This window comes from Melospiza georgiana, chromosome Z (genome assembly GCF_028018845.1).
Source record: "Melospiza georgiana isolate bMelGeo1 chromosome Z, bMelGeo1.pri, whole genome shotgun sequence".
NCBI classification, from domain to species: domain Eukaryota; kingdom Metazoa; phylum Chordata; class Aves; order Passeriformes; family Passerellidae; genus Melospiza; species Melospiza georgiana.
The window spans coordinates 72,685,125-72,707,143 of record NC_080465.1 but is presented as its reverse complement, the minus strand read 5'-3'; the positions used below and the strand labels follow the sequence as shown (position 1 = coordinate 72,707,143).

At 43.8% G+C, this 22,019-nt stretch overlaps 1 protein-coding gene across 2 annotated transcripts in view; it reads right to left on the bottom strand.

Moving 5' to 3' along the window:
- The window catches only part of PDZD2 (PDZ domain containing 2), a 136,224-nt gene that overhangs the window by 39,401 nt on the left and 74,804 nt on the right, over positions 1–22,019 (bottom strand). The window contains exons 3-5 of one of the 2 annotated variants that reach the window (XM_058044247.1): positions 14,248–14,390; positions 13,474–13,606; positions 11,185–11,352 (exon numbers count right to left, since the gene is read on the bottom strand). The exons of the other annotated variant lie outside the window; for it this stretch is intronic. Of the exons in view, the coding sequence (XP_057900230.1) occupies positions 11,185–11,352; positions 13,474–13,606; positions 14,248–14,390 (444 nt within the window). The remainder of the gene's footprint in view (positions 1–11,184; positions 11,353–13,473; positions 13,607–14,247; positions 14,391–22,019) is intronic. 2 annotated transcript variants of the gene reach the window in all.

Genomic DNA, 22,019 nt, shown 5'->3' with positions numbered 1-22,019 from the left:
GGGAACACTCTTAAAGAAGTGAGGGTGCCTCCCCTGTAGAAGGGTAGAAATTATTTGCACAGACACAAAAAATCACATGGTGGTCTTACAGGTGTACAAATCAATTGCTGCACAGGGCCAGTGCTAACTCTGTGGTGGGAAAATACGCGAAGCACAGAGATGAAGAAAAACAATACGAATGTTTCCCTAAAGCAGCCAGTTTTGCTGGCATGCTTTGGGCATCCAACAGATGGGGATGGGTCCAATCTGACTCTCTGGAGCTGAGCACAACACAGATCAAGTCTGGAGCTCTAGAGCCGTTCGGTTTTTGTAGTCTGCATGGATATGGGCAGCTGTAGCTGGTAAGACCACACAGCTCCCAGTCCAAAGCTGGACCACTTCCTCCAGCTCACAGGAGGGGAGAAAAAAAAATTACTTAGTTTGTAGTATTTTACAAAGAGATGCTGAAATCATCTCTGCCAGGGCCAATTTCCACCCAGAGCTCAGGCTCAAGAGTGATCTATTCAGCACATCTTATGCCTCTACTACATGGGGTTTGAGTTTGGTTTTTTGTTGATGGGATTTTTCATTACTTTATTTTGACTGTGCCACAGGAGAAAAGTACCAGTGCATACATTTTCATCCAGTGGGGTGGGAAGAAAAACAGGACACAATTTCCACTTGTATTGAAACCGCACCCCAAGCCACCTTCCCCTCGTGGCAATCCTGGAGCCTGTGAGCCTACAGATAGCAAACCCCCAGACCCCATGTATGACCCACAGAAGGTCACATGTGTGCAAACACCAATGCCAGGGAAAGCCTCAAGACATTCTCAACAGCTTCCTGAAATTACAGTTTATCCAACTAGGCTTCAGACTACATTTAGGAAGCAAAACCATGTAAATTATCTGTGTCATTAAAAACATTTAAATTATCTGTGTTTGGGTTTTCTTTTTTATTTTAGCAGAAGTATTTTTCTGACACTAATTATAAACACATAGGGGAAGATACTAACATTTGCAATGAAGCAGATATTCTTTAAGTTGTTGATCTTGCCTAATAAATCACCAGGAGTTTTATCCTATTCAGAAAACACTTAGAAATCTGATCTACAAAGCTTGCAAGAACTCCCCAAAGGCATGTGTCTGTAATTTTTGGCTCTCTCATAACCTAGACAAGAAGCAAAACCCAGCTCCACCTTATCCTTCTGGCCATGAACATATCGCTTTACCATCTTGAGGTAGCTGCCCAGATTTAAGCATGCCATTTTAATTTTCCTCACTTTCAAGGAAATGAAGCTTATTATTTCAGTCCTGTAGGTCTCTTATTAAACTAAACCAATAAATTCCTCCCAATGCTGTCCCAGTGCTAAGGACAAGGGGAGCTTTAACACGCACAGTAGTTTAAAGGGAGATCTAAAAATAGAGCCCATTTTGCCAGTTCATTAAGTAGCTCTGGGATCAAGTGACGGTGACATCTCAATTGATTTCGAAGGAAACTGCACTATCAGGGACAGGCGGTCCTGGCACTGCACCAGAGCGAACAACTGCCCTCGGAGTCCTCGCCTCGGCCAAGCTCCAGCGTGACCAGGCTCTTAATTAGGCGAGATGAGGAGCAGGATTATGACAGTCTGCACTGTTTAACTGCAAACAGCTTGGCAATCCCTTGCTGATCTACAAAAACAAGGCAGCACACAGAGGTTGATACAATTTAATAAGCAAACTGCTTTTCTGCTGCCCTTGCAGAGCTCCTCAGTTGCTGCCTTCCCCCATCAGCGAGCCCACCCAATTCCCCATGGCACAGCCTGGCTGGCTCTGCCAAGGAGTGCTAGCAGCATGTAGACCTGCTTATCCTGGTGGCTTGGGAATGAAGCAGTGAGAACCAGGCTGAGAAGTCTGCAGCATGACAAATTCTGTCCTACCTGCACTGGCAAAGCAAGTCCACCAGCAAGACTAGCGCCCATCTTCAGAACAGCCACGTGAAAGAGGAACGGCTGCGCACCAGCACAAGCTCAATGGGAAAACTCCACATCTTCTCTGGTCCCATTCACTCTGTCCTGGTCTTTTCCTCAAGCAGCACTACCCCAAACATTTAACCATTAATTGCCCCAACACCACTGTCTGTGGGGCAGCCATCAGGAGGAACCCAAGAGGCCTCCACGAGGAACCAGCACAGACTCTTCAGAGCAATGCCCCAAACACCCAATGCAAACATTCACCTGTTCCCTGCACAAAGTCTTTCTTCCTAGTCCCTGAAGACAAGCTGATGCCTTAAAGGCTTCAACCTTTCAAAAAATTTTCAAGATTTTTTTTCTATGATCTGGTATAATTCTAGCTGTTTCAGTTATTTGTGCAATTACTTATTGCTTTATGGGGCACAGCATGCTTTAAGCCTTAAATGTTTCTGCTAGGCAGGGAACGCCACATGCCCCTTTGCCTTGCACAGAAAGTAAAATACCTTCACTTTTAAATTAGCTCTTTTTCACTTTAAATGAATCCATCTCACAGACAAATTACAAACTGCAGCACTATAATTTACGAGAATTAACATTGCAAGTGATGCAGAGGACATGGATTTTCTAATCTTGGACAGCACTGAGTTTCCCACGCCTTACTGCTCTGTTTGAGGGCATGTACAAATCTGCACAGATCCTAGAAGGAGGCTGATGAGCAGGGACACACTGCATCAGGGGCTGCAGTACCCAGGGACATTTTTCCAAAACACAGTACATCCCAAAGCCCAGGGAGCTCCCTGAACTGAACCACGGGGCTCACAAGAAGTCCAAACTAAATCCAGATGTAGCAATTTTTGGTGCAAGCTAGAGGACTAGCTTGCTCCCCTCTTCCAAAGAAAGAAGCTCCCCTCTTCCAAAGGGCACTTGCATTGCTGCTCCCTCTCTTTCATGACACAGAAGCAGAGAACCACTTGGAGACAGGGATGGGGGAAAAGAGAAGGAACATCACCTTCAGGTCAGCACTAATTCAGAGTCTTGAACTGGCACCTCTATAAAAAACAGTGCCCTGGTTGCTTCCCTGGTGCAAAGCTGACAAGGCAGACAGTAGTTCTGTACATTTACCAGAGAGGCCTCGGGAGGGCAGAGATTTGGGCTGTTTTTGGCAGCACTGGTGAAATAAAGCCTCCACCACCTTCCCCAGAAGCTCACCTGAGAAATACACATGCTGGTAACACCAGGAGCAACCCATACTTCCTCCTGCCCAGCCAAAGGGAACGGGAACCCAAGCCCTCCTTTACTTAATTTTAAAGAAAGTGTTGGAAAACTCTTGGTTCATGTGCAGCAGGAGATCAGGAAATCTGATAAACAGTCAAGAACTGGAGCTGCCCAGCTTTCTGAATAGGTGGAAATGCCAAATAAATAAAACAAAAGCTTTTAAAGTGGTGTCTAGTCTGCCACTTAACTAAATGCCTGCACTCAAAAGTAACCCTAAGCCTTCAGTACAATGCAGTAGTTGCTAGACAGGGAATTGCTATTCACTCCAGTAGGCACAAACTCCCAGCAGTTATTTTTCTGTCTCCTCTCAAAATCTACAGAGTAGATACACAAGAGTAGATTCAGAGTCATACACAAACTTGCACAAGAAACAAAACCTGTCATTAATCAGCACAAAGACAGCAGCAATATCTGCCTATGCCCACTCTGTAAACAGACTGGAAATGCACTGTGGCAGAGCTGAGCTACTCTCATCTTCAGTAATGCTGTATTTATTTTTTAGGAGACTCTCCAAAACCCTCTTGAATGTGTTTGACACCAGGAGCCACCATGTGTTGACCACTGCTCAGAGGATGCTGGCAGGTTCTTTCTTGATGAAGCAGGGTCCCAGCTGTGCTGGCTCCAATGAATCACTGGTCAGAGCTGCAGCTAAGCAAAGCACACTCCATTTTCAGATATCCAAAGAGTCACTAAAATTATTCATAATAATTTTCAAAGAGAAAAAATTTCTAAAAAATATCCTTTTAAATATGAAGAAAAGCAGGAAACGGCTAACGCAGCTACGTTTTCCAAGAAACACATATCGCAGACAACACATGCCTTGGAAACAGTAAGATGCTCCCAGCAAAACAGTTCCCAATCCTTTTTGGACAAGATTACTCTTCTTCTGCAGTATATTATGATTTTCCACCAGAAACAGCTTTTGAGCTAAAGGAAATCAAATGCACACAAACAGATCCCTGCTGTTCTCTTTTTTATGCTTTATCCCTTTTCCTTCCCCAAAACATAAAAAAAAAGCAGGACACATGCTTTCCATGCAGTTTAGTCACTGCCCACGAGATGTCTCTATGTGCTGCAGAGAGATCCCAGAAGACCAGTCTCAGTAAACAGCAGAGACCTAAGGGATTCCATGAGTGTATGACAAACATGGAACTCAAGCAGTGTGAAAGCTGGTTCAGCTACTCCATTATTTTGTTTAATACACGCTCAGTTCATGGCTTACCACAAATCTGGAGCCTTTACATCATAACAAACAATAAATAGCTTATCTTTTTTTCTTTCTTTTTATTTTTTTTAATGACAATCTTTTAATTCCCACTGAAGGACAAAATATGCAATAATCACTCCTCAAAATAAATAGCTCTCCTGAGAATGAAACAAGACCTTCTTAATATACCGACGTCAACCAACAGCTGCAGAGAGTGTTCCCATGACACCACTGGTGGGAGCTTTGGATTTCAGCTGCAAACTGGCATTTTATAGCATCCTAAGTATACAAGAAGATATGGAATATGTAAGAATTGTTTTTCATACCTGGATGACGTGTCTTTCTTACCTGCATCTTCAAGGATCTGAAATCTCGTACATTATGGATGCTACACAGCACATCTTAAATTATTTTTACCTGATTCCAGCCAAGACTGGACAGTGCACACAGCCAAAAATTTGCAGATGTGGCTCTGAGACATTCACACTAACTCAAAAATTCTCGAGTGTGTATCATACTTCTGCTAATGTATGTGAACTGCATGGCTGTGACAGCATTTCTCTTGTTCCAGTGCCATGAGGGTGTTATTTTTAGCTTGTTAAAGGCAGTTCATCTCCTTCAAAACCGGGCAGTTATCCAAACAGCCAAACGAGAGACAGGCTGTACTGTATCTGATGCTTTATGGGAAAAGCCCTCATTCACAAAAACAAAGACCATGCAGAACCTGTACCATAGATAAACTTGTGTTTCTATAACTCTGCTGACTCGGCTTTCATCACATGGGAAGAGCAAAAACTGTAACTCTAGGCATTGTCCACACTGTTATTTATGGTCAAGTAAAAAAGAATATGTTCCACCAGCCCAAGCAACAGGAGGCATTCATGATTTGGAGACAGCATCACATCTACAGAGAACCCTTCAAGTACTGGACCCTGGGTGAAAGAGTTTTCTCTGGTCTCTGCCTTTAGGATGGAAGCAGTAGGAAAAGGCCCAGAAAGGCTGAGAGCCAGGCAATGGGAATGACAGGAGTGCTCTGAGGAACTCCCTCCTGACACGAAGAACGCACTCATGTTAATGTCTCCTTGACAGGTGAATTTTACAATGTGTGAAAAACAGTAATCCAGAGATGCTGCACCCCTGGAGGCCTTTCAGCACTCTTCCGGCTCCCCCAGCTCAAGTGACACCTTCCCCCAGCCCTGACCAGCGTCACACCACCACAACCAGCCCACTGCTGAGCAACCCCCCACAACAAGTCCAACTGCAATTGCCTATTTTAATGTGATAGGGCTTATAGAAACACTAGAAGCCCTAACACTGTGTGAACAAGATTTTGTCTCCAAGCATTTTGTCATTTTCTGTTGCCCAAATTCCTAATTACATTTACTCTGAAAACTTGCTTCTGGTGTCACTGAAGGACCCAGTGTGTCTCATCAACCACAGCATGAGGGAAGGGCACTGCACGGGCACAGACCCCATCGATATGCTGGACATATACTGTACCTCAGAAAGGTACAGTACAGCCAGACTTCCAACAAATTCAGCATTTACAGTTGAGCAGCAGCTGTGAGCCACGCCAAGGTACAGCTGGACCCTGCCCTTGCCTGCCCCTTCCAAGAGAGATGGGGCACAGGGCAGGATCTGCAAACATTGCCAGTCATCACCACAAAGAGGAGAAGAGTTGTTGAACCCTTCCCAGTACATAAAAAAGCCCCACACCAGGCTCTTCAATTTCTTCCCCTTCCCCTCATCCCTAAGTAAAGCCTCTCATTGCTAAGCAAATTTCTGCCAGGAAAATATTTTTCTTGCTTTTCTCCCAGCCATGCAGCACTGTTTGAGGAGTGAGCTGTGTTTCTGCAGCCTGTGTTGAGACTGCAGTGCCCTAATGGGAACAAACACTCCAGTACTCCAAGTAACGAGGGCCCCTCTCCACGCCCTGAACACATTTAATTGTTGAGTTATGCTTCCTGTTCCTTCTCAATGCTAATGCTTTCTCTGAAATTCTCTCTCAGTGTTTCCAGAAGAACTTTTGACCCCAAGACTGTTTTTAAACTTATGGCATTGTTATCCTGTTCTTCATTAGGCTTGCATGGCTACAGGTAATTATGTGTGGATTCCCTGGTAAGACAGAAAGGCTCACGGCAGAAAACAACTAGTCAGTCCTGCAGCACAGAAAAACAAAATATGAACTGAGAGGGAGCAGAGTTAAACAAATGCAATTCTTCACATTCACCAAACAGGTTTATTTATCCCCTTTCAGCTACATGTCTTGCATGAAAACCACAAGTGGGCTTTGGCAGGGATCAGGTAACGTGGATCACACAGGGAACCTTTAGCAGCAGCCATCCTGTTTCTGCTGCTGGTAGGAGGGTGAAGACCTTGCAGGGTCATGGATGTCTCTGCATGCAACACGCCTGGCACTGACGTGAAGGCACACATCCCACACTTCACGTCATCTCAAAATGATTAAATATGAGTAGAAAGGCCCTGACACCCCACAGCAGAGGGTCACGCAGCTGGGGCTGCTGCCAGAGGTGGTGTCCCCAGGACTTGCCTGCATGGTGAGCCTGGGCCCAGTGAGGCAAATTCCCTTCCCAGCACCCCCTCAAAAGGAAGATATGAGGGTGAGCTCCTTTTCTCTTTTTACAGTTCTATTCTGCATGGAATAGACTCAGCTCAGGGTCCTGCCTCCAGCATCAGCAATAGCAGATTTAGGAATCTGGGAAGAACACAAGATTTAAGTACAGAGGAGCAGTCCCCAACCTTCCATCCCTGCCTCCAGCAACTACAGATCCAAACCTTCTGAGGCAGACACCCTCTTGCTGTGTTTTACAAACCTCTAGAAATTTCAAGCCATTAATATAAAGCTGGTCACTGAAGCTGAACATTTAAAAAATATTCAGACCATCAGATATTGAACTGCACAAAGGCAAGTAACTTCTGAAGGAACTACGAATGGCACATGCTTCTGTCTAGGGAGCAAAAATCCCCAAATTCATTGGACACTTTGTAAATTCTTGGCAGGTGAGCCTTCTCTTTAGAGTTCACTTCCCAGGTTCATCCACCAGCCAGCAATGCAATGGCAGGTTCAATTTCAAGCAACAGAAACATTAGTAAAAGTGAACTAGAATTAAAAATAAATCATGCAAGGCAAATACTATCATATTATCCTATTTTGCACTTGGACATAAATAGTGACATTTTAGAACAGCAGTATCAACTGCACATGGCAAAATATGGATTGGGGTGGAGGAGTTAAAAATCCCTGAAATGTCTCAGGACCGTTTAGGATAACGCAACTCTCTGGCCAGTGCTTCATGTCTGAAGTTAAGGAACATTTTGGACAAACTTAGCACTTTAAGGACATTATTGTAATCCTTTTTCTGCCTGGCAGCACAAGTCTTAATGAAGTTAAAACTTTAAGGCATGTTTCATGTTAAACAGGGCTTTACATAAGAAGACTGTAAAAGCAGAATTCCATTTAAATTGTATTATGCAATTTTTATTAATGAAACTTAACAAGTGGACTTTCAAGTAAGACTTAAAGTGATACTTCTCTTAAATTACAGTTTTCAAATGTCACTAAACTCTTCTGCTGTGTTCTCCAGAAGCTGACTAGCTCAGACTCTATTTTCCTGTCCAAAAATGCTGGAGCAGAACTTAAAAGACTTGAAAACAACTGCTCATGGGGAAATTTTTTCACGACCAGCATCTAGAAAAGATAACTTTAATTTTAACTATTTTTTCCCACAGATTTCTAAAATAAGCCAGGTTGGAAGAGACCTTGGGGTGGTGTCCCATTTCAAAACAGTGACAACTTACGACACTTTCCTTAAGAGCCTGGTCCAGCTGAGTTCTAAGTAGCTACAAGGATGAATATTTGAATACAAACCTTCATTCCAAGTGATTGTTTTTTCTGCCTGGTTCAGCCTTTAGGCAATCAGGTGCTAAAACACAAGTCCATCAGGTCTATTAATTATGGCTCTGAACGCTCAGCAGTGGATTGTACTCACAGAGAAGTTAATGACACAATATCTCTGACAAACCTAGACGCTCCTGCAAGTTTTTAGTATCTTCTAGACTTTTTAAAGAATTAGATAGACATTGTTCTGGGTCAGAAAAGGGACAGTGAAGCCTCAGCTGACAATAAAACACTCTGAATTACTCATTATGACATAAGCACCTGACAGCACCCCTTTAAGTCCCTCCAGAGCCCTGCAGAGTGAACAAGAAAATGCATTAACCACTTGTCAGAGGTGAGAAAGGTTAACTCCTGGACAGGGCTGAGTTGAGAGTCAGCTTCAAATCTAAGACTGACTCTTAGGCTGAGATCACAGTCTCACTTACCTAGTGCAGACCTTGAGTACCACCCATCCTGAAAGTCCAATACAATTACACTTGCGCTGATTAAAAATAGCCCAGCTTAGCTCCTGCTTTAATCCTCAGCCACACTGTCATCCCTTATCTACAGTACAGATATAATAGAATATATGTGAGAGAAAGAGAAGACACATGAATATCATCAAAAGCATGAGAGCAGCACAGAGCAGTGATTTCCAGAGCAATTGTGCAATAATAAATTGGACTATACATTCATATAAATTTAAAAATAAAATTTTGTGATGCTTTGATTTCATACTGGCCTTGAAATCATCTTCTAAGCTTTGCTATGAAAAATCCTCCCAGTCTTGCCAGGAGGAAAAAAGCCACATGAATTTTATCTTTTCCATACATTTACCTTCCTCTGTGGTATGCAGTATTTGCACAGCCCAGCCCAGGCTGCCCAGACCTGAGTGGGATGGATGAGGATAAAGGTAAAAATGAGAGGTTTACACACTACAGACTCTGCCCACCCCAGGCTGCAGAGAGGCCTGTCTGCACTCTGAGGCTGACACAGCAATTGCAAGGGGAACACAACCACATTCTGTGCTTTGGATCAGAAAAGCAATGACTTCATCTGCAGATCAAGCAAAAACAGAAGAGGTCCTGAAAGTCACCAATAACTTACTACATTTCTTTAAATTACATCCTTTCAACAAAAGAAATTACTAGAAGCAGAGAAGACAATGAAAAAAAAACCCTGCTGCTACACTTCTAAAGTGTTTATTGTACCCATATTTCTGTGATTTCCCCTCAACCTTCCAGTGATGCGTTCTGAAAGCCAAGAGCTATTGCCATCAGGGGTGAGAGCGCCCGACAGGCAGGCAAATCCAGCTGGCTCTGAGTTAGTGGCCACCACCACTGCCAGCTGCAGTGGCACTGCGATGGACCTCAGGGCAGGCTCTCAACTCAAGTCCAAGCAGAAGGGCTCTGGGAGGCTCATGCAGCTGTGTCCTCATGGTCACGAGCACCTCAACCATCCTGAGCCTCCCTGAGCTCAACATTAATCTGGAAAGGAAACACTTCATGAAAAAGCCATCACTGGCAGAGCCTTGCTGGAATAGACATGAGCAAACCAAGTGACAGATAACTCCCAGTGTGTGCTGAAAGAGTCAGTGGAATGCCAGGGAGCTTAATCCTAAAGCCACACATAATTAAATTTTGTCTAAATTGATTTTTATATTTAAGTGCTGCCAAGCCATAGCCTTATTAGAAATTACCAGAATAGAAAGCATGATATGAAGAAGAATTCAAAGTATTTTGATAGTCGAAAGAATGCAAGTTCGCACACAAACACTACACCAACATCAGCATGCTAAGCGTCCCACATTTATTTGTTTTTCCCTTCATCCCCCAAAAAAGGCACATAGAAGAGAAGACAGTGAAGAAATAACAAAATTTGTCTGAGTATTAAGATGTGTGAGAGTGTTATAAACATTGACTCAAAGTAAGTCAGAGATGACAGGCATGTAGGAAGTAAACACCAGCATCATGAGACTCATCCTGGGAACAGCCTTTTTGCTCAGGTGTAAGTGTAAAAATATAAAATCAAAACAAATCACCAAACCAGTATCATATCTGAGCCATCAAAAGGTTTAACTGATTTATTTTAACAGAAAAGAGTGTGAGGGGAAGACAAGAAGGGAAAATAAGAAATAGATAAAATCTTCAAGTGAATCCACCTGCCTTCCCTTGTCGGAAAACCAGTCCACAAGCTCTTTAGATTAGAAACATAATTTTATTTTTTGTCTGCACCATACAAAAAAGGCCCAGAAGACCTATGAAGTTTCATAGAGCTGCTGCATTACAAATAAATAACAATAACCCTCTTAATTTCTTCTTAATGCAGCCCTGAAGGGAATGCAAGTGAGATTATCAACCAGCAGCATTTATTCAGAACTTCAACTATGGTTCACCGCCAGAAATTCCTATCCCTCCTCCAAAATGTCTGTTGGCTTTGACAGAGCAAATACAAACTTCAAGACTTGGATCATAAACTGTTAAAGAACTTTTGTTACAAAAGGAGGGGAAAGAAGAGCATGTAACTGCGTAAGCATGGCAAGAGACTTTGCATTAGATCCAACAAAAGCAGTGGAAGTGGGTGGAAAACAATCGAAGAGAAAAACAAAACCATGATTGCAACATAGGCTGGAGGCCTCGAGAGCTCCTGTTCCCTGTGCTGCTGCCTTGCTGCAGCTCAGAGGTGGCAGGGGCTGTGGTAAATGCCATCCCCTTTCCAGCTTCTCCCCCACATCCCGTGCAGAGAAGGGCTGGGTGGGGTGGGATTGCCTGGTCCCAAGGACGTGCTCCTTGTCAGGCTGTAGAAGAATGTGACAGTTGCAAACGGGCTTTGAGAGACAGAGTAAGAATGTCACACCAAAACCACACTTACAGCAACCAGTTTTTCAGGAGACACATTCACTCCTTTCACATCTTCCTCTTCCGGCTCTTCATTTTCCTTATTGTCAGTGCAAGAGACAGAGTCTTGGACTGAGCAAGTGCTAAGCAAGTCTGGCAAACTGGTAGATGGATACTTCAGAAGATCCCCTTCAGAAGATTCCTACCCGAGAGACAACACAATATATTACATCACATGCAGAAAAACACCAGTGCCACAGTAAAGCTGCCCCATCTCACCTGCCCAGTGTGAGCTCCCTGGTAATCCTCCCTGTGTTACACACTTCCACATGCTCAAACTTTTAATGGTCTGGTTATAAACAGCAGGCTTGGTTTTAAAGTTTATATATAATAAATGTAGGCCAATTCATGCTTAGAATATTTAGATTTCATAAAGAAGAATTTAAAATAAATGCTTCTTCGGCAGCCTGTTCCTCCCCACTTTGGATTTAGTAAATGTCACTGAGAGTGAACTGAGAGTTGACAGACCTCATTACTCACGCCATTGAAACCCAAATCACACCCTGTGCTCCTGTTCCCTCCCTACGGACAGACGTTCCCTTTACATGTTTATCTACCTAGAGACAAAAGAATAGTACACTGACAATGCTACTTAGGACAATACAATGAAAACTAACCCACCAATCCTCGACCAACTCATTCCCGATGCTCAAGCATCTGCTTCCAGTGTTTGCCATGTTTTCTGGTAGGCACACATGCGCCTCAGCCAAAAGCAGTGGCCAGACAGGCTCACTGCTTTCAGAACAAATTCTGTGTTACTGATCACCAGACCAAAAGGCAAAGCTACATTCCTATACCAACAAATAATGAATGCCCAGAGGGAGCTACTAGGGAACACTTCACCTATCTACACCTTTTCTGGGGCTGCCAGAAATACAGGACAGGCTGTATTCCCTACTGCTTGCCTTTCCAAGTCCCTCTTCCAAGGATATGAAAACTGTCCAAGTGTACAGAGCCCAGGACAGGCAGATTCACAGTCTGATCAGGAAACTGAAGTTTTATGCCCTAAGTTTTTGCATGATGATTATTTTGATGAGGTCACCATAGGAACAAGCACTTAATTTTAAGGAGAAATAAATGTAGTCTACTGCCGTGTGCTTCGGCAGAATCCAGCTGTCTAAAGGAAACACAAAATGTACCTACTTCAGGACAAAGTGAGGTGTTTCCAGAATAAACACTTGTGGGGTTAATGCTAGACTGTGACTCTGAAGAAGATCTGCAATGAACTTCAATGTCTAACAGAAATGTTAGAGAAGTCACAGGCTCTTCACTTTGGATATGGTGGAATAGAGACTTTTCTTGAAAAACACGTGCATGCAGCATTCAGGGAAGCCTTAAGAGCATAAGACATTAAAGTCACAGAAACCTACTTTGGGGTGGCTGGGGAAATCTGAAGGTGAGGCTAAGAAAAAGATTTAAAATTCTGACACAGTGGCATGCTGACACCCTGGAAATGCAGGCGTATGAGTGCTCCATTTGGGCCAAGATGTTCCTGTCACCACCTCAAAGGCCCTGGTGACCCCCACGTTGCAGTCAGGTCCTAATTTGAGATCCCTGGGTGCTTTTGGGAGTTGGTTGGCCATGCACCAAACACCTGCGGCAACCCAGGTCCAGGGGCAGCAGGATATGCTCCATGGAGAAGAGCAAATGGAGGTGAGCAGGGTGTTCTTAAACACAGAAGCAAAATATTATGTAATATCCCCTCAACCTCTTCTGTGATCAAGGCAGAACGAAGAGTCCAGCTGATAAATGAGTTCCACTCTCATTTCCCTGAAGTTTCATGTTCCTTTATCTGTAAGAGCTCCATTCCATGCTATTAACAAGGACAAAATAAGGAACTCAAGCCAAGAGATAATTTTCAAGAAATCTCAGGCACGCAGATAGGACAGAGATGAGAGGTACACAGGCTGTGCAGGCAGGAAGCAGAAGAGGCTCCGAACAGCCGGCTCTACTCAGCATGTAATTTTAAGAAAATGGTTTTGGCCGAAACTTAGGTAACGTGTGCATGAATAAATGCTCATCTGCACACAGTGTCACAGTGAGTGACAGTGACAGTACAAGCAAATCATTAATTTGGTCTATACTGTGCTGATTTGCCACAGATTTATGGCAGCTACTGATATATTTCCCCTCGCTGTGCATTAAATTTAGAGCAGCAGAAGTGCACACGTGATTCCCTATGGAAAATACGCCCTTTTCACGCAGCACTTGCTCAAACACTTGCGGACGTACGTTAGTGAGCCCACCCAGGAGATGTCTGTACCTTGCTGGAGACCACCAGCTGCACCAGGCCAGCGGCCGAGCGGAGGAGGGCCACGGCGTCCTGGTGGGAGAGCCCCACCAGCGACTGCCCGTTGATCATGAGGAGCTCATCGCCGGCCATCAGCCTGCCATCCCTGCAGAAACACAGCGGGAACACGGAGCTGCAGGTGGTCCTACCACAGTGCCCGGCTCCGCTGGAACGTGGTGGGATGCGGAGGCATGGACAACGTACGATCTCACTATGCTGAGCTTGCACTGATCAGTGCAGTGTTATTTTCTAGAAAAAGGGGCTCAAGAAAGGTGCCCACATGAAATCATTACTATAACCAGGGGAATTTCACCCTCTTTGCAGGGCTGAGACTCCACAAGTCCTCTCTGTGCCCCACTGGATTAGGTAAGGGAACAGTAGCAAGCCCCATCTCCACCCCATGAGGAACAGCAGGGCAGTCAGTAAGGACCCTGGGTTGCACAACTGATCCCATGGGAAAGGCACATCTTCCAAAAATGGACTTGGGGAAAAAGCCCAACAAGCCATCAGGCTCCTTGGTTTTCCCTCCACCACCAAGGAAGTGTTTGACCTGTCTACAGTTTGGACAAAACCTTCTAGAAGAAGCTTCAGTGATCAAACACAAAAATAAATTTTTAGTCTGACAATGCCATATTCTCACCCTCACACCACGGGAGGGCAAAACCCTGAACTCCTCTCATGAACCCAGATAACAGTGATGGTTATCCCATCCCACCCACCACCATGAAGGCACCACTGTCACCTCACCTGTGTGCAGAGCCACCTTCCTCCACGTGGGTGACGATGATGCTGTGAGGGGACCGCTTTGACCCTCTGCCTCCCGTGATCTGGATTCCCAGCCCGTCCGTCCCCTTCAGGATGTGCATCTTCCATATGCGGCAACCTTCTCGCTGAGAGAAAACGTGCAGAAAGTCCTTCAATTTGGATTTGGAACACCAGGAGAGGGCTGGAGGGTATGGGAGGGAGCTATTTAGCACCTTGCTGCCCATCACCACACACCTGTATAGCCCAGGCTATACTGGTGTTTCTGCTGAGCTTTGCTATGTTAGCTGTGGTCCAAGCGAAGGAGGCAGAAAGGAGGAGGCAGCACAGAGCAGGGTCAGCATGTAGAAGTTTCCTTGCAGGGGTGTTTGCAGCTTTCCTGAGCCACGCAGAGGCACTGTTCTCAATGCCCTGGTCCTTCCCGGAGCAACCAGTGGCCTCAAACCCCTTCGCCAAAACTCAAGGATGAGCCATGCAGAGCTGCAGAGGACCAAGATGTGGTTCAAGGGGGACCTTGAACATCAGGTGGTGCACCTGCTGTTGCAGCAGGGACCAGACTTGCATCACACAGCAGTGCTTCCCTCTCCAGAAGGGTTTGCAGGATTTGAGACATGGGAAAAAAACCACCAACTTCAAATTATTGGCTGCCAATCAAGTATGTCTTACTGGGCAGCTGTGACACAGATTGTAAATAATAAATTTACCCACTGTGGAGAATAATTTTCAGTATAAGCAAGATAATAAGCAATGTTCAGGACACCTTTATTGGTTTTGCTTATTTTTAATCGCTGTAAAGATTTACCCAAAAAGCAGTTTACAAACTTCAGAGCAATATGAAATGCAAAACAGAAACTAGCTCCCATGAGTCCTACTGGCAGGACTGGGCACAAGGAAACACAAGTGTGACAGTATCAGCAGAGCAAAAAAGGAAAGAGAAAAACAAGCAAGCAAGATAAGTAAGGCAGTTGCCAGGATGCTGTCAGAGAGGGGAAGAACCAAGACTACAGGATTATGAAAAACCCTTGGAAGTTTTCAAGCTTGTAAGACAGCAAAATGCACAATTCAGAGGCAATTTTTAAGCCATGTGTTGTAGTCACCAGGCACCAGGTCAGCTATTTCTGACTGGGTGTGTTATGCACACAAGTAACATTCTCGCACTACCCAAACGCCCAAGTAGCAAAGATGATTAAAATTTCATAGCAAACTGTGAAGAGCATGCACAAATTGCTGCTTGTTTCTGAGAAGGAGAACTGCTAAATATATCGGCAAACCCAAGGGCTGTGGCAGCAACCTGCAGATTTTAGGCCACTGCTGTTTATCCGAGTATTAAGTGAAAAAATGTGGATTTTTTTCACTTGATCCCTGAAACTTTTAAAATATTACTTTTCCAGAAAAAAAAGAACAAAGAGGTCAGTAGCTACAATGATATCTTAAGAATAAAGTGAAAAATAACAATAATTAATTATTATCAATACCAACATTACTAATGTTAACATGAATATTAATACTAACAACATCTATTATATTAATGAATCCTAGCCCTTAGACCACAGGTAGGAGAAACAGAAAAACTAAACCAGGTTCTGTAAGAGGTGACCAAAAGTTTGAGCCTGAAAACATACACCTGTGGGTAATTTGTTAACTTGAATACCTTGCAGATGGGCAATATCCCAGCAGGCTTAACTGGGATCTTCAATGCCTTTATAAAGGGCCAGTCTCCAGCTGAATAACAGGACATGTCAGGACAGAGGATGCTTTAAAATAAATTAAAGTGACACATGAGACGCTGTGTTAAATGCAGGGGCAAGAGTCAACTATATTTATCTAGCTAAAAAACAGAACTGAACTACAGCATGAAAATGCTCCAAAGAAGTTTTATTGCTGTGAAGTCCTTGCCCACATAATGAAGACAGTACAGCAGAGAAATACAATCTCTCTACCTCCCCCAACCAAGCCCAGGCTGAAAGGATGACCATCATTCTCCTCATAAGATGCCACTTTGAATGTCCCTTTGTTAAATCCAGTTTGGAAGCAGACTTTCCAATAAAATTTAACAATACAATCATAAAATTTCCTTTAATGACTTGGAAAAGGTTTTTGGAACATAAGTTACACCAAGGCCCACAATGTGCCTGGCTTGGACTCCTAAGTGCTCTTCTCTATCACATATTTTATTGAAAAAACCCCGAATTTATTCTTAACTGACCAACTCTCAAATATTCATATACATAGCACTTAATAATAGCAAATGGCAAGACTACTGCTCTTGATGCAAGTACCAATCTCATTCCTTTTGAATGCCCACTAAAATCAAAAGCTGTTGCAAAGTAATCAAAAGCACTTGAGAAGTAAAGCACTGCTCAGTGCAAACATGGGCAGAAAAACACATCCACAAAGACAACAAAACCATCTGGCACATGCCCAAGCATGAATTTCTTTCACTCATTTTCAAATGCCACTGCCACCAAGTCCCGTGTAAGAAAACGCTGTCCCTTCAGTCCTCGGTCAGCTGCAGGGATTTCACTGGGAATAAACAACTCAGCATCGTCAGCTGGAAATCAGAACCTCTCACTGTTCTTTCCCTTTCCTTCATAAAACATTCATAGCTCTTCACTTAACCATGCACTGAAAGCAAATGCCCCCCACCAACACACACGTACCTCTGAGGGATGTCACTCCCAGGTTTTGAAGGCTATGTATGAAGAGCAGACTGCCAGCCTTGCCTTGAGGCCTCTGGAGAAAGGGGGTGTCCAGCAGAACCCCCTCTCCCTCCCCATGAAGCTGCTGTGTTCTCTGTACAGAGCAGCATGGGATACTTCACAGCTGGCTAAAAATGGTGCTGCTTTGAACGTGCATCTTAAGTGGGTCCATCACAGGAAAGCCTTAAAAGTAAAGCTCTGTGCCAATTCTAAGGATTTATAAATGCATTTAAATTTTATTTAAAGCTGGTTTTGTTGAGGACTCCCAGGTTAAACTACACAAAGCTTAAATGCTTTAAAAAAGAAGAAAAAAAAAAAGTAGTAATGAATGTGTTTATTTTTGAAAATGATGAAGTATCCTATTTTCAAGCTTTCCCTCATGAACAAAAAGGCTTCCAGCTCACTTAGTGTTTAAATGAAAGCTAGGATTCTGGTGCATTCACTCCACTCCAGAGACTTGCAATACCCAAAGGAAACTCCAAGTGCAGTTAGTTTTGGCATTTTGTAGGTCTGATGTCACTGCCCTTGGAGCCTGCTTAATCCCTGCCCAGAGGATGAGTTTAAATGCTGACCACTCTTTGATCACCTGCACGATTCCGGTTGCTGCTCAGCTGCTGTCAGTTCCACATTTTTATTAAGATCTGAATTTTCCCATCCTCTCAGAATAATTCTCAGAGCTTCACTTTTAAATAACTCAGAATAACATCCCCCCAGCTTTGTTCACCAGAGACACAGGAAATCTGTACATGTGACCTCACAGCTCTTGGTGCAAAAGCGCTTGAAGCACAAAGCACACATGCGCTGATGCCAGCTCAGTCTCAAACTCCAGAAATCCTCATCAAGGACAGAGAGCGGGGCACTACCAGCCCCTACCACAGCCAGGAACCAGGTGATATCCAGCCTTGCTTACTCCTTAGGAGACGGAACTATATTCCTTAGCCATAGGCAGGTCACAAGCACCCTGTGCAGCACTTGAGGACAGGTTCATGACATAACTGGATGTTACCATCTGCTACACAACAGTTGGCTTTTGCTACTATATATATGCTTTTGCAAATTATTAGAAATTGTAACTACTTCTGTAGATAAAGTGCAATCGTAATTGCTTTTGTGAACAGTGTAACTAAAACTGCGCTTAAAGCAAGGCTATCACAAGATGTAAACCCGCTTGCAAAGGATGTATCACAAGATACAACCACTCTTGAAAAATGTATAACCAAGATAGCACAGGCAGAGAACAAAATACCATAAAAGGAGTCTAAAGTGGCATCAGAAGACAAACCTGGACTGTCCCCCTGATGGACCATTGGAGACTGTAGCTGTGGACTTACACAATGCTGTGGCAACCGAAGGCGGAGTTGTAGTAAACTGGCTCCAAAAACGTGCAAAATCACTTGAGAAAGTAATGCAACTGCAACTGTATAAAGGATTGCTGGCTAAAAAAATTGAGTGAGCCTCTGGCTGCTGCCATGTACTCAGAGCTGCTACTTTTGCTTCATTGATCTATCCTGTATTAAACCCTTCAAATTTTGTGGAGTGGGCTTTGTTTCTCACCATGACATGAATACTTGTATAAGACAATCCAAAGAATGCCACGCAATTGATCTGAGATTTGGCGAAGATGGACATTCAGAAAGACACACTTGCTTTGAGAGTTTCAAAGCAATAAGAAGCAAAAAATTGTCAGGGACTTGAATAAACCTTGACTCTGCCCAGATGCACCCCATGGACTTTGCCTGTAATCCCAGGCAGCAGCAGCCCTGCCTACATGGATTCCTCCCAGCAAAGGATTTCATGGACACGATGAACCAACATTTGTCAAAGTCAGTCTCAGAGGATGAGATGAGATTGGGTCATCTCTTGAAATCCCTTCCAGACTTGCATTTTTTTACTTCCCTCACACAGCAAGCAGAAACACAAATGGTCAAGTCAGGCTGCAGCTGGACTAATGGCTAATTTCTATTCTCCACAGTTACATCACTCTTAGTGACTCAACTTTCCTCCCAACTTGGCTCCTTCAAGCAGGCAGTCCTTTGGACCACAACACCATGCCTCCTCCCGCTTGAATCTGATCAACTTCAAAGTGCCTAGGTTACAAATAATTAAAATGTTTTAAAAGACAGTATGAATATTCTACTTGGATTAATTGCGAAGTGGGGGGCCCACAGGGGAAGGGTCGTCTTATGTAACCGACCACAAGTGAGAACAGAGAATACAACTGGCAGCTTCCAGTGGGTCCCCACAGGCCGTTTTTTTCTCCACCATGAAGCCATTGTACATCAGGCAGCCTCTGCTGAGAGCGAGCCTACATCTGGAATGAACTAAGAGAGCTGCAGATCAGAAAGGGAGCGTGCTGCCAGCGTGACGTGGGGAAGCTTGCCTTCCGCCCGCTCCGAGTGCACACCATCAAACACTCCATTTCATAAGCACATCATTAATAAAACAAAAAGGAACGTTTTTCCTCCGAGTGTTGAGGAAAATAAATAAATAAATGAGCAAAAGACACTGGAGCCATTCTTTCCCCCGCTTCCCCTTCACTAGCTAATTGCAGGGGATTTAAAAGGGGTTTGACTTATTTTGATGATGCTGTGTTCAAGAAGCTGCAAATCTGTATATACAAAAGAAAAAAAATTGCTTTGAAATCTTTCATAAAAGAAAAGCTTGGCAGGAACAAGGTGTAAACAAATGGAAAACAGAAACACCGTAAGTAGTTAAAAAGCCAGACAGTAAAATGGAAAATGTAAAATAGTTGTCTATGAAAAAACACTTTCTGTCACAGCAGCAATTCAGATGAAGCTGATGCAAATATGTAACAATTTTAAAACAAAAACAGAGATAAGCCCTGATATGACTATCAATAACCATGCAAAGTCTGTGTGCACACATCAACTGACTGACATGGAACTGAATGCAGCCCATGGGATGACTCCCGCCCTCAATTCAACATGGATTTTTACTGTCTGTCTGCAGGGACCAGTTCCCACTTTCAAACTTCTCAGGGTCTCCCATCAGGAGCAGCAGAAGCAAGCATCTTCCTCACCAGTCACCAAACTGCTCTGGAAATGTGACACTGAACAGAAAGTTCCAAGTTCCGTGCATTATAAAAATTTACTTCGAGAAGCTTCACAGCAGCTGGCAACCAGCATGCTGATCACAAGAGCTGAAAAGCAGCACAAAATGCCCCAAAGAGAAATGCATTACATTAGACCTGTAGTGCAAGAAACCCTCTCTACATGAACAGGGAGAACATTGGGATGGTCCCAGCACACACCACTGCCCAGCAGTGATGTGAGATCCTTCACTGATGTGAGATCAATTAAAAGCACTACTCACAGCACCCTGCCCCACCTTGGATCACATCATGCCTCCTCCCACTATTCCTCATTCCCCAGCAGGCAGGTGGGACAGACAGATGGGTAGCTGGGGAATTAACTGGCACCATCACATACCAGGTGAGCAGCTTGAATGCATCAGTCTTAAGATACAGTCAAAAGCCATCACTCTTCACATCTCAGATATTAATGTGAATGACTCAGCACCAGAAAATCATGCCAAAATCTGATTTTTGCAGATTCATAACAAAACAATTATTTCATTAGTGGATAATGAGTGTATTTTTTATCTGATCTTAGCCATTTTAGTTTTAAGGTTGATCTGAAAGCAGGACCCCTGTTGTCATCTGCTACCTTGGGTTTTGTTTTCTTTGTTGCACAAGCACGCTAAACAACTCCAAGATAAATCAAAAGCAGGGGAGGGAAATAATCTTAAATTTCTTTATCAATAAATTATTCCAAGACAGGAGTTCTTTGTCCATCCTTACCGCCTATGAAAGTTTCTTAATGCTGAACCACTGAAGCCTTTGGTTTCTGCCCCTGGGTGATGCAAGCCATACAGTGTGTCTCCTACACTATTTAAAAGAGGGGGCGAAATCCCCAAACCCAACAGGAATCACACAGTATTGACAATATAAATTCTCCATGTCCTCAAAGCCAGAAGCACAGACACAACTGTGATATCGTTCAAGTGCTCATATCTGATCTCACAAGTCCCCTTGTTTGGACAAACAGCCGCCAGACGTTTGGCATCTTTTCACAAAAATGTGAGTACTTTCCCCATGAAAAGAGAAGTGTCCTAGGGGATGAAGCCTGGGGAACAGTAAAAAGCAAAAACATACCCTCCCCCAAACACAAACACATAATTAAAATACACAAAACAGGCAGCACAGCAGAGTGGATGAAAATTTCTCGACTTCAAGCAAGACTGTCGCCCAGGGATCCATCTCCCAAGACAGACTGCCTGTTGACATCATTTCCTTGGCAAGGGCTTTAACATTTTATCAGCCAGTGCAAGCACCTGAACGACACCATCACCCCTCACAAAAACCTGCTGGAATCATTTGTCATCCTGAACCATCACCATCTGGATTGCACCCCTCTGAACTGCTCCACTCTTGCCATCAGCTGAATCGTTATTGAGAGATCAGACAAAGGATTTTCTCCTCTGTCTCTGACCCTAGGGGGTTTCTGCCTGGCAATTGCCCCTGAGGAGGCTCAGGCTTTTACAGGTGTTTGTACCGTACTGGGTACTGAGTACCCAGTCTCATGCTCTTGGTGGGCTTTTGGGAATGGCTGGTTGCTTAGTCTGAAGTTTCTCAGAAAACACCCTTGCAGCCTGCAGCAGATTAAAGCCCAGCCTAGAGTAGGTCACCACACACTGATGTCAGCTAAAGAGGGTGTCTCACAGGGACTGGTATTACATCTGTCCACAGCAGGAATCTTTAGGATTTGCTCAGTGTTTTCAGCACTCTGCCTCAAAAATTAAGTGTATGTAGCTTTGTAATTCCAACAAATGCCTGAAACATTGCAGCACCTAAGCAGACAACATACCCTATTTTTAGGCATGTCCACTTGGTTTCAACTATTCACACTCAATGATTAAAATATAAAATGGTGTGAACTTGAATTTCAGCTAAAGCTAATCATTTGCATTTCAGTTGTGGGTTTGCTGTCTCTATACTATGGCACACAAAATATTAAGAGAAAAGGCCCAAAGACCCAC